Consider the following 12,664-nt stretch of genomic DNA (forward strand, 5'->3'; position numbering starts at 1 on the left):
CCAGGCACCCCAAGGGGGAATTTGGCAAAGTTGTGGGTGACAGAAAGCTTACAGAACCCGGAGGAGAAAAGGTGAAGACGCAAAAAAGCTGCTCATAAACGTTTTTTGGAGCTCCAGGGTGGCAGAGCAGTTGAGTGGGGACGTAGCAGCCAGCCAAGGTCAAGGCAGTGCCTTAGCTGAAGGTGCTTCTTTGGTAGCACTAGTTCTGACTACGCATGTGGCTGTCTCTTCATCTTGGCAGATCAAATTCATTGGAAACGAACCTCTAAGCGACCAGGTGTTTTGCTCCATGAGTCTCACGGACATGGTCGCGTACCTGGGAAGAGTGGCACAGAACCCTCAGTAAACAGAATGTTCTGGCCAAAGCAGCGAACAGGCACGCTTGCAGCCCTGGGCAGGTTTTTATTGATCTGGTTGGTGCAGCTCGGGGAAGAGGTGGGAGCTCTGCTAGTGGATGAACAGCCCTTCGACAGCAGCGCGTGGGGAATCCCAGGGGCCGCCAGCTACTGGCTACAGGGAAGGTGCCTGGATTGTGACAGTGCCGTGGCCTTGAGGGGACACGTCCCCGTGTGGACCCCGTGTCACAAAGGGGCAGTGATGCGGCACCCGCCCGGCGATTGTGACCTCACCGGACTGGGGCTTTATAAGCTGAAAAGCGGGCCAGTGAAAGCCAGTTGGGCTGAGCTGCCCTTTGGGATAACTCGGCTCCTTCCCTCGCTACGTGCACGCCGACTCTTTTCAACCATTTCTCCATTACTGCCCACTTCTCCTCAACTTCCATCCTCTTTCAAAGGTAACTGTGATTGGACTTTCAGGACAGATCATAGAGTAGGTAGATACGGGATCAAAGTATAGGCTGGCCTAGACCTTCAGAGCTCTAGGCTGAGCTCTTACTCCTTTAGAGGCTGGCCAGGGCTATGGGTAGAGTTCCTAGCTGCTAATTCTTCTTAGTGACCATATCCTAGGATAGGTGAGTAGGGGGGGTGACAGTGTAGCCCGAGGCGTTGGGCTCAGCCTAGAATGACAGGAAGCTCACCCTGCCTGATGGGGTAGGAAGGGAGACAGAGAAGGAGCAGGGCACAGGCAGCCGTTCAAGTAGCGGCCGAAAGCCGATAGGTAACTCCTGCGTACAAGGCGGGAAAGTGTGGGCTGGAGAGGCAGAGGGCTCTGCTGCTGACGGTAGCCACAGGTCAGCAGCAGGTCCTTGTCTCTCTTCCTGTAGAGACTCAAAGCAGCTTGCCCCCAGAACACACCTTCCTGAAAGCCCTGAAAATCTGGAGCGAGTGCTTGCTCAGCTCCCCTCTCGCACCTTGAGAATCAATTCTCGGGCTTCTCTGTGAACCTCATGCTGCCAACATTTCTGACCTTATCACTCTGTGAATACTGAAGGGTTGTTTGTCCTGCCTAGAGAAACAAGGTGATTTAAAACTGCTCTGGGACCCTAAAGCGAACAAGTAGAATCAGTTGACTGTCCTTGGCTTTTTTTTTTTTTCTGCTTTTTTTTTCCTTAAGGTAGGTAGGTGAGTGTGCGCGTTCTTGATTCTTGTCCTCATCTCCCTGATCTTTATCAGGAGTTTTCCATAAATGAAGTCAGGATGCAGATTTGGAGAGCTGACTGTCCCCTACTCTCCCCTTGGTGTCTTAATCCCATCCGGACCTACCGTGGAGAATATCTAGCAAGTTGGAAAAGTCTCTTGTCCTAGCTGCAGCTCTAGGGCAGTGCCTTGGTAGAAGGTGTGACATTTAGACCAGATTCCTGACATGCCAGAAGGAAGTGGAAGTGACTGGTGGTGCAGGGGGGGAGCGCATACAGTGTGTGAGCTCCGCACAGGCTCAGCTCGATTTTTGGTGCGGGACTGCGCAGAGCCCTGCCTGTTGGGAAAGGACTGTCGTGCCAGGCTCCCTCCAGTTTGGCAGTGTTTAAGGCCATGGGATTTGACATGTTGCTATTTTCTGTTCTGCTGCTGCCAGGAAAATCCCAGGCTTACTTCCCGCCATGTACTGAAATGATCCCATTGCCCCTGCAGTCCTGAACTGGCTGTCAAATTGGCAATGGAGAGAGGGTTTTGTGGCGCTTAAACGTGTTGGAAAACGAACGTGGGCTTTAGGAGCAATCCCATGGAGGAAATGAGAGAGAAGGATGTGCTGCATCTTCCAACCATGTGGTGTAGCAGGTTAAAAAAAGTCTGTCGTGTGTAAGCATCGTCAGACACAAGGCGTTTTCCTTTAATTTCTGCTCCGTGAAAACTGTAAGCGCTCTGTAGCAAGGCTGTTTTGGGGATGTGGGTAACTGTGGAGCTTTGTGTTCCAGCTGTAGGCTTTCCTTAAGGAAAAGGAAAGGCATGTCAGCCCTGCCTCCTGTAACCCAGGTGAAGCTAGTAAATGGAGGAGCATGAGCGGGACACGAGTTTCAGCAGTGTCCAGGCAGGGAAGGGTTCACACTCTTTCTCTCTAGAGTAAGAGGCAGCTTTCAGCTCTAGAAGTCGGAGGAGTAGCAGCGGTTAACGTAGTCAGTTGAGATGTAGAACAAACTTTGGAGCTGGGTTCCGAAGTAGCGGTGTCTCTACCCAGGCTGCTTTCAAAGCTGAACAAATACCACTCCTCTAAGGGTGTTAGAGCATATTTCCCATCTTCAGGACGGCAACATCTTTCTGAGGGACTCGTGGCTCTTGGGAGACACTTGCTTCATCAGGCTGTAGGTGCTCTTTGTTTTGGAATTCCTGCACTGTGTGGGTCAAAGTCAAGGCAGTAGCTGCGTGTTGCTGTTTAGCTCCTGCTCAACCCCAGCCTTCTGTCGTGTGCCTGTGCACCGGTGTCTTGCCATGCTGTGGATGAGAACGTTTGCAAAGCATTTCACCTTCCGTGAGTTCTGTTTTAGAGCTGGAAGCGTGTGTTGTCACCCTATGAAAGTCTCAGGAAAGTGATGCTGCCTTTCAAGCAGAGAACTGGGGAGACCTGCAGTGTCTCAAGTCTGTGTCCTGGAAGGCTTGTGGTCCAGCTGTGTTGTGAACCCAGCCTGGCGCTGGAGAAACTCACAGTGCTGGATGCTGTCCTGTGTGTAGTCCTGACCTGCAAGGGTGAGGCAGGAGAAAGGTGGTGAAATGGCTGGAAGTGTAAAGGTGAGCTCATGTGAAATCGATGAGTCTAACGGTGACAAATGTCGAGAGATCCCTAGTCTTAGGTAAGGATCTTGTTCTGTGCTCTGCTGGTAGAGCAGAGATGTGAATGTAAAGAGCGGCTGGAAGAGAAGCCTGTTCATGCTAATGGAAATACCTCAAGACCTTGATGAAACTTCAGCCTTCCTCTTACCTTGCCTGTGACTCTCTTCACATGCTTTCTGCTGCTCTTCTAGAGAGAATTGCTGAGGCTCTGGAAAATGCCTTCATACTTCCGCAAAATCATCCCATACGCCATACCCGGCGCGCTGGCACTTCTTGGCTGCTGGTGGATCTATTCCCACAGAAAAAAGCAGGTGAGCTCTTCTGACAAACAAGAAAGCGTAGCTGCTGAAGAAGAGCAGCAGCAAGAAGCGCCAGAGGAGGATTCACCACCAAAGGAAGAAGCGGGCGTTCCAACAAGAGAGGCAGTCTTCGAGGAAGAGGAACACCCCGAGAATGAAACCTCGACCTCCCTGCCGTCAGCAGGGTCGACGACACCCTCTCTTCCCTGTCAAACTCATGAGAGGCCAAATCTCTCAGAGGACCATCCAGACCTGTCCGTGACCACACTGCAGCCCAGCACCGTTGCAGAGGACAGTGCAAAGCCGGAACCAACAGGACCTCCGGATGAAAGCAGTGGCCCTGCTTGTGTTTCTCTCCCCCTGACCTCGGAGTGTCAGGGCAGTGCTGCGGTGAGCCTGGCAGAGGATTCAAGCTCTGGTGCCAACCCAGATCAGTGTGCAGCAGGTGGGTATGCGTTTGCTCTCAGAATTCCCATCTCCGTAGGATCCCGTGTTAGCTGGGTGATCTTCAGGGTCTGTTGCCAAGGGGCGAACAGGCTGGTCCCCTTTCGGCACAAAGTTAATTCTTGTCTAAAGCTAAGCGTGTGCTTGAGTAGCCCAGTGCAGTGGGCCGTGTCTGGATGTAGGCCAGGCTGTTGAAGACCTTGCTGGTTTGAGACGTGCTCATACAAATGGTTTCTGCTTCAGTTCAGGCAGCCTCTAGGAAGCACTGGGTTCCTCTCTGTGCTTACGGGCTGCTGCCGAATGGAAGCTGGAAGGCAGCAGGTTTCTGAGGGGCTGCTGGATGAAGCAGGGAAGTGCTCTGAGGAACTGTGATCAAATGAGTTGGTTGCAGACCACTTCCCCTGAAGCCTTGTGGTTTGGAAGGGTAGGTGCACGCCAAGAAATCCCTAGAGGGAGCAACGTCCGAGGAGTTCCTCCATCTGTCTCTGTGTTGCTTTTGCCTTCTACATCCTGGATGGTGTGCGCCTGGCAGAATACAACGCTGCCTGAGCAACTGTTAGTTAACCCGTCTGACCTTGGAGATGGATGTGAAAATCCTTTAGAAGAGCCTGTGGTGCCAAGAGCCCCTAATGAGGGGATGTCTTTGGTAGTTGCTACAAGCAGTTGGAACCAAGCTGCTTGCTGCAAGACATGGGGATTGAGTCTGCCGACAATGAAGGACGAAACCCAGCGAGCATTTTCACTTGTGAGAGCAACCCTAGGAAGAAGAGGGTTTTGCATTGTTGTGAATGCTGGCGTGCCAGGAAGGTACGAGCGTGTGTTGTGGAGCCTGGGGATGGGAAGGGCTGAGAGCTCTGCACTCAGCTGAAGGGTAAGGAGAGGGGCTACAGCGGGTCAAGCTGATCATGGGGCCATGCTGGATAAGAGGTCCTAGAGCTGACCTTCGCCCCCAGGCTGTGAGACTTCAATCCTCATCCTTGTCCGGGAAGTCTATGGCAAACAGCTGCCCTCTTTGCCTTTGCCTTTCTAGGCCTCTGTGCTGTGTACCTAGGGAAGATGTGGCAAATGGGAAGCGGCTGTTGGGTTTCTTTTTCTCTTTGGTCTTGCACTGGATGGTCTGAGTACTTGCAAGCAAGTGAGGCTCTTCCTGCTTCTGCTGGTTCATCTGGAGGGAGGAAGGATCAGCCTTGTGTTACACTGACTGCACTGTATCTGGGCTCTGACCAGGAGGAAGGTGTTTGAGTTTGCCCCCTTGCCAAGTGGGAGGATTCCTGGTATCAGCTGATGGTTTGGAAACAAAACACGGCTCAGCTCTGGCACCTTCTTTCTTCAAGCATCGGAGAAATTTGGGCAAGAGGCAAGCCCCTACCCCAGCTAGTAGTGTGCACAGCTGGCATTCAGGTCACTGGGCAACCCCTCTTGGGGCAGGAACGTAATGTCAGTACAAAGAGCAGAGGAAGAGCTTGCATGTCCCGGGCCCCCCTCCCCGCATGCTGAACTCCCTGTGAAAAGCCCTCCTGAAGCCATGGGGAAAATGCAAAATACCTCGCTGCAGCAGCAGCAGCAGCAGGAGCGCAGGGCTGATGTCAGCATAGCTCTCCTTCAGCTGGTAACTTTGACTTAGTGTCCTGTCTCTGCTGCTGTGTAAGGTGTTGCTATTTTGAAGGACTCCTGCTGAACTCAGGCCTCTGTTGCGTTCCTAGACCTACTTTTGGTAGGTCACGTGGGATAGGACTTGACCCCTTCTGAAACAGTGGAGAACCTGATACAGGAACATCCCAACTGAATGCATAGGAAGAGCTCACTGTAAGCTCTCTAGGAAATGCTGCACTTTCCTGGCCTTGTGTCTGGTAGCTGGACTGGGTGGGCTGTCTGAATGCTAACACGTGTGCATGCCCTGTAGGTTTGGCTGTCAAAGGCATGGCTTTTGTGGACAATGACTGTGCCATGAGGAAGGCAGTGACGCATCAGCACGCTCATCCAGAAGGAGGCTCCTGCAAGTCCGACTTCACTATCTGGGAAACAGAGGTCCCAAAGGTAACCACCGCTGGCCTGCTCACACCTCCTGCCCTGCCCTACAGAGCCATCTTCTGGTTCTTCCAGTCTGGTACCGGCTCCGTGCCATCCCAGGGAGATCAACAACCACTAAACGGAGAGGATTTAAGCATTTAGCTCCCAAGATGTGAAGATGAATCTATGAAGATGAGCTGTGCTTATGGATCTCTATCTACCTGACCTTATCCCAGACCAGCTGAACTCTGCCCTGGTCCAGCATTGCCTTTATTATCCCGTTTGGCCCGACACTCCAGGAACTGGGAATGTGGCTGAAATAAGGCACAGAGAAGAGTGTTGTTTGATCTCTGTTCCTCTTCCTAACTGTTGGTTTCTCAACTCTTTCACAAAGGCTTTAGTTGGCCGCTTGATCGGCAGAAAAGGAAGATTTATGAACTACCTGAAGGAAGTGTCTGGTGCCAAAGTTTACGTCACAACACTCCCTTATTTCTGTGACTCCCGAGTCTGTCACATCGAAGGTAAGTGGAATGCCTCTCGATTTGTGCTCTACTATGTAGCTTGGGGGCATCGATGGGCAAGGAAATGAAACAGATTTTGTGGATTTCTGAGTCTAGTGCTTTAGAAAACTCTTCTGCTCAGTGCTGTTACAGCAGAGGTATCTGCCAAGTCACCTGTGCCTTGGCACGTGAACCCTCTATTCTCGAGGTGCGAATGCTTTTTAACATCTTCGGCTGCTGTAGTTTAACCAATGGCTTTTGCAGGATCACTTCGGGCTTGAAGAAGGAGCTAGGGCATGCATCAGCCAATACAGCAGTCTTGCCTGTGAAGGATGTTAGATTAGATCAGTGGTGGGAGTGTCCTCAGCATATCTGTGCTAGAGACTGACTTTGGGCTTTTTGTCTTCCAGGCTCTGCACAACAAGTAGAAAAAGTACTGAGCCTGATTGGCCAGAAGTTCACAGAGCTGTGTCTCACCAACATCTACGCTCTACCTCCACCAACACCGTTGACACTTCATTCGCTCCTTATGACTGCCTGGGTAAGTCCAAGCTCGCTGGCTACGCTGATGTCCAGGTGGAAGGCTGTTGGTGTTGGTCACTGCTCGCGGAGCGGGCTAGATCCATGTGGCTGGTTCAGAGATGCCCTGTAAACCAGCTGGGTTTTGTGTGGCTCTCCGTTCTCCAGCTTGCATAACTGTTATGGATCAGATTGATCTCCCTGGTCTTCCACTCCTGCTTCCATTCTGCCTGAGCTGAGAAATGTAGACTTATAGAATCATGTAGGTTGGAAAAGACCTTTCAGATCATTGAATCCAACTGTCAACCTAAGACTGCCAAGTGCACAACTAAACCATGGCCCCGCGTGCCACATTTACACACAGCCTTTAAAATACCTGCAGGGACGGTGATTCCATCACTTCCCTTGGCAGCCTGTTCCAGTACCTGACAACCCTTTTGGGGAAGACATTTTTCCTAATATTCAATTTAAACCTCCCCTGGTGCAACTGGAGGCCATTTCCTCTTGTCCTATCGCTTGTTGTTTGGCAGAAGAGAGAAACCCCCACCTCACTACAACCTTCTTTCAGGTCCTGGGAGAGAGTGATCAGGTCTCCCCTCAGCCTCCTTTTCTCCAGGCTAAACAACCCCAGTTCCCTCAGCCGCTCCTCCTCAGACTTGTTCTCTAGACCCTTCGCCGGCTTCATTGCCCTGCTCTGGACACGCTCCAGCACCTCCATGTCGTTCTTGTAGCAAGGGGCCCAAATCTGAACACAGTTCTCGAGGTGCGGCCTCACCAGTGCTGAGTACAGGGGGACGATCACTGCCCTAGTCCTGCTGGCCACACTATTTCTGATACAAGCCAGGGTGCTGTTGGCCACCTGGGCACACTGCTGGCTCACGCTCAGCTGGCGCTCGACCAACAGCCCCAGGTCCTTTTCCGCCAGGCAGCTTTCCAGCCGCTCTTCTTTCTCAAGCCTCTAGCGTTGCCTGGGGTTGTTGTGAGCCAAGTGCAGGACCCGGCTGAGAGTCTCTTCCTGTACAAGATGGGCCCCGTCCCTGGTCTGATTTCCTTGAGAACAGCATGGAGTGTCAGGGAATAGCTTTCTGCTCCTGATCCCAAGCAGCCTTTGCAAGTGAAATACCAGAGTGCAAGGGCCTTTCCACCCATGGCTGTAAGCCTCAGGAGTTGCTGGCGGAACATGGAGTTGCTGTGAAGGAAGCTTGTGTTGCAATGAACACTAATGAGACTTTCTTTCCTCCACATGGCAGCTCTTCCTCCCACATGGAGTTCCTGTAGAAGTGGTCGTGGCAAACCAAGTCGATGCTGGACACATGTTTCTACAGCAGTCTACACACCCCACTTTCCACGCCCTGCGTAGCCTTGACCAGCAGATGTACGCCTGCTACTCTCAACCTGCAATTCCAACCCTGCCAACTCCAGTAGAAGGCAAGTGACTTGGTTGCTCACAAACGGTTCACTTGAGAAACTTCTAGGGTCATGCGAAAGCCTGATGCCCCCGAGTTTGGCTTGGGAAGTTTCCCAGTGGATGAGAATGTGACAGTTCAGAGAGTTGCTTGCCTAGCTGCTGCCAGAGTAGAGATGTTGCTCTGCTCTTCCTTATCCCCCTCGTGCCTGCAGTGCCCCCCTCCCCAGCCACTTAGCTGCATGTTGAACTTCAGAATGAGATCAAGTCCGCCTCAGGGCATTTCCAACCAACTTGGCCCCTGGAGGATTTTTGCTGACAAAGCGTGGGACTCCTCCCAAGTGTCCATCGTGTCACTGTCTGCACATGGTGTAAAGTGGAGGGTGCATCACAAGGAAGGGGGAGGGGTTCTTAGTGCTTCCTTTCCTTCTTGGAGACAGAGCTCACTGTTAGTGGCCAAAGGCTGGAAGGGAACTGGATACCTGGCTAGAAGAGCATGGTAGTGGCAGACAGAGACTTGAGAGTACAAGCCAGCTCTCCGGTGTGCCAGCGGCAGGCTTGTCTGATGGAGGGCTGGGGGGGGTGTGGAAGGAAGATGGCAGCAGCATGAGAAGAAATGCTGTTGCTTCTCAGTAGAGAACTGTGCAGCACTAGGAATCAGCCTGAAGTGCTGATTTCTGGGAAGCCACTTCAACGGAGCTCTTCTGTTCTGCAGTTGGTATTATCTGCGCGGCTCCAGGCCTGGGTGGGGCATGGTTACGGGCTCAAGTCATCAGCTACTTCGAAGAGACCGGTGAAGTGGAGCTCAGATATGTGGACTACGGAGGATACGACAAAGTGAAGGTCGACACGCTCAGACAAATCAGGTCTCGAACTGCTCTTATCTGGCTTGAATCTTCATCAGAGGCATCCGTATCATTTGAATTGCTTATAGGATTTTCCAGAGCTGAAGTGGGAAATGGTAGAAAGGTTTGTCTCAGCAGCGGGTGTGGAGCCCTTGGGAGCACAGCAAGCTCTTGCAAGGCTTTTTTGAAGGGGAGGGAGAGGCAATTGCAAATTCTCCCACCTCAGCATGGAAGCTGAGCAAAAGGAGGCCTTCAGGAGGCCCCAGAGTGTAGTTAATTGATGAGGTAGGAATAAGATGCAGATTCTCTATGCCCCAGCCCCATGGGCTGGGAGAGCCATACTGGATGAGGGTTTTCTTACACAAGCCCGGGAAATACTTGATTGTGCCCCAGAGGTGGGAGAAAAGCAGTACAGCCTCCATGAGGGAGGTGGTTTTTGCTTGGAGCCCAGTCCAACCTGGCATGCTAATCAGAGAATTTATTGCTGTTGCTGCTGCTGCTGCTGCTGCTGCTTAGATTGCTGGGAGAATAGTCTCGTTTTTGGGGGGTTTTTTTTGACTGTCATTAATTTTCAACTGAATATCTGTTAGAGCAATTAATTAATCAGTGTCACCTTCAAGAATACAGGAGTAACTTAAAGGCATGTTCTTACGATGTGATCGATTCTCTTTTCTTTAAGGTCTGATTTCTTATCACTGCCTTTCCAAGGAGCGGAAGTTTTCCTGGACAACGTGGTACCGCTTCCAGGTAATGAGACTCTCGTGACGTACCGTCGGTGGTGCTCCTGCAGGTTTCCATGGATGCCAGCTGTGTACAAGCAATGACTCTGTCTCAACCTTCTCCCTCCCCTCTTGCAAGCTCAGCCTCTGATGGGACTAGAGCGAGGACTGGAAAAATTGTATTTTCTTCTTGTAAATGTGCTAGCATGGCATAACCCGTCCGACGCCAGGGGAAATGGAGAAACGGCCAGGCTTTTTTGTGCATGGAGGAGAGAAGGAATGACTCTCCTAAGCAGCAAGTTGGCAGGACTGGCAGGGTAGAGGTGAAGTAGCTGTACCTCCGCTGCCACCTTCTGTCACAGAGTAGCTGTACATGCCAACTTAGTTTTTGATCTGCTAGACAAATATCTGGCATTTCCCTATGAAAATGACGGCGGTGTCTAGTTCTGTGTTCAAAAGACCAGCCTCCAAGCCCTGGAAGAATGTCAGTCAGTCACTGCCTAGAGATGCTTTCTGGTTTGCTTTTTTCATTCCCCCTGCCCCCACTCCCCCCCATTCTTTCTGGTGAGGTTAGAGATGCAGGCTGTGATGGTGTCTCAAAAGCTGCCCTTCTGGGTGCGGGAGGGGTGGCTGTAGGGGCTCAGGGTCAGGCCAGGTTTCAGCCCTGGGTTTGTGGCTGGCAGCACTGCAGGAGGTACAGGCCCTGCCAAGACTAGAGGGATGGCAGGGTTTAAGCTGCTTCTAGCAGAAGTCAGTGTTTTGCATGTTGCCCGAGGAGATCGACCTCCTTCAGGATTTGTGGGCTTGTCAGGAGTCGTTCACTTGCTGCTGGAGATGGTCTCGGGGTGGGGAGCACGAAGGAGAAGCTGTATTTTGCAGCAGTTTGGTAGGAAATAAGCAACTGTCCTCCAGAATGAACACACTTCTGCCCAGTCGATTGTAACTGTATTGCCCGGGACAGAAGGGTTCCCTGCTGCATTTACAGGTGTGGAGTTAGCAACAGTACCCACCTAAGCTGTGCGGGCTGAGAGACTGGAGCTGCCGGTGCTTGCAAAGAGGGCATTTGGCACTGTTCAGGTGCCAGCCAGCCTGCGGTACAAATGCTTTTGAGCTCCCCGTGACGGTCCTGCGCTCTGTGCAGGGTCCGTAAAGTCCTGAAGCCCCTGAGCTGAGTTTATTCAGGATCAAAGTACTCCTGGCAGCTCAAAGGTACCGCAGAAGTATACTTTTCTGTCTTGCAAGCCTGCTAATTCATCAGCCACTGATGTTCACGTTCACTTAGCTGGTGGCTTTTGAAAGCGCTTTGCCCTTTCCCTTTGGCAACACAGCAGGCATACTACTTGTGTGACCTCCAGCTTAATAGACGGGGTCCAGCAAGTGCCCACAGCAAGGGCAGGTGAGGATTCTCTGGCCTAACTGATGTAGGAGGTGCGACAAGATGAGCTGAATAGTCCCTTCTGGCCTTTAAAGCCCGTGACTCTCTCTCTCAGTTGTTTTCTCCTGCTCTCTTCTTTCCACAGGCCAGGATCACTTTTCCTCCGAGGCTGACGCTGCTGTTGTTGAGATGACCGAAGGCGCAGTCCTAGTGGCGCAGGTACCTGAGAGCTGTCTGGAAAAGCCTTGTTGCTGATTTGACGGCTGCTGTTATCCTCTGTGCCCCCTAGCCCACCGTGTGTGTGTGTGTGTGTGTGTGTGTGTTCAAATCCAAAACAAAGGCCGAGCTTGTAAGGCCGGCTGCTGTAAGGGTTCTTGTGGAGCCATCTGGGTGCTGAGAACTTCCTTGTGTAGCATCGGCACCGCTCCGGACGCTGTGGCTGGGAAGGGTTGAGTATTCCCTCTTGTTGCTGATGCGGCCGAGTGGGAAGCTGATGGCATTTGTGATGCTCAGTCTCAGAGCTTCCTTTGCTTTAATGCCGTGCTCAAAGGCGTCACTAATTCTAGCAAGGGCACGGATTTGAGTGACTCGAGACAACTTGCCAGCAGGCTGTCCCAGCTGCCTGGTAGCAGTAGCTACCTTTCCTCCAGCCTCCACCCAAGTTGGTGTTTTGAGGACCTGAGACGCAGTCACTGATGCTAGCCTTGCATCCTCCATGGCTCGGACCCGAGAATTGCTGAGAATTGCTCACACTCATGACCTGAATTAATTGCTGCAGGCTGATGCCTGCAAACTAATGTTTTTCTGTCTTTCCAGGTCACAAATTATGACAACGCAACAGGTCTGCCACTGATCCAGCTGTGGAACTTGATGGGAGACGAGGTGCGTATGTTGACATACCTATTTTTTCAACGCTGTGAGAGTTTCTGATTATGCAGACTTGTGATCAGGAACTCGCTGATAGTTCTTTCTAGTGGCTTGTTCACCTTTCTCCTTTTTTTTTTTTTCCCCTCCCTTTAGGCAGTGTCAGTGAACAGAGCTCTGGTGGAAAGAGGACTGGCTCAGTGGCTTGTCTACTAGCCATGTCCTAGGCACCTTGGGAACTCATTCGGCGAATAAATCTTGTTTTGCACTATTACAACTTGGTTTGGCAAGTTCTCATTGACTTGGTTTGGCAAGTTCTCATTGACCTATTGACACCTGTGTGCGGAGTTTTGGTGGTCCATTCCAAGGCGTCTTGCTGAACCGCAAACACATGCCTCATCTCAGTGAAACGACAACGGGACGTACTGGAATAACCTGTTAGAGAGGGATGGGATCCACCTGTCTAGAAGAAGCGAGGGAATCTTTGGCAGCAGGCTGGCCAACTTGGTGAAGCGGGCTTTAA

The 12,664-nt window shown here is 51.8% G+C and overlaps 1 protein-coding gene across 1 annotated transcript; it reads left to right on the forward strand.

Annotated features, from left to right (window-relative positions):
* The first annotated feature begins 3,376 nt into the window (after window positions 1-3,376).
* Window positions 3,377-12,408, forward strand: LOC129198873 (A-kinase anchor protein 1, mitochondrial-like). Its single transcript, XM_054808511.1, has 10 exons — window positions 3,377-3,905; window positions 5,808-5,941; window positions 6,309-6,435; window positions 6,825-6,955; window positions 8,184-8,361; window positions 9,054-9,204; window positions 9,863-9,930; window positions 11,423-11,496; window positions 12,094-12,159; window positions 12,298-12,408. The coding sequence occupies exons 1-10, from the start codon at window positions 3,377-3,379 to the stop codon at window positions 12,355-12,357; spliced, it is 1,518 nt and encodes a 505-aa protein (XP_054664486.1). The 3' UTR covers window positions 12,358-12,408.
* Window positions 12,409-12,664: the final 256 nt, after the last annotated feature.

The sequence above is a fragment of the Grus americana genome, chromosome 37, assembly GCF_028858705.1.
Source record: "Grus americana isolate bGruAme1 chromosome 37, bGruAme1.mat, whole genome shotgun sequence".
NCBI classification, from domain to species: Eukaryota; Metazoa; Chordata; class Aves; order Gruiformes; family Gruidae; genus Grus; species Grus americana.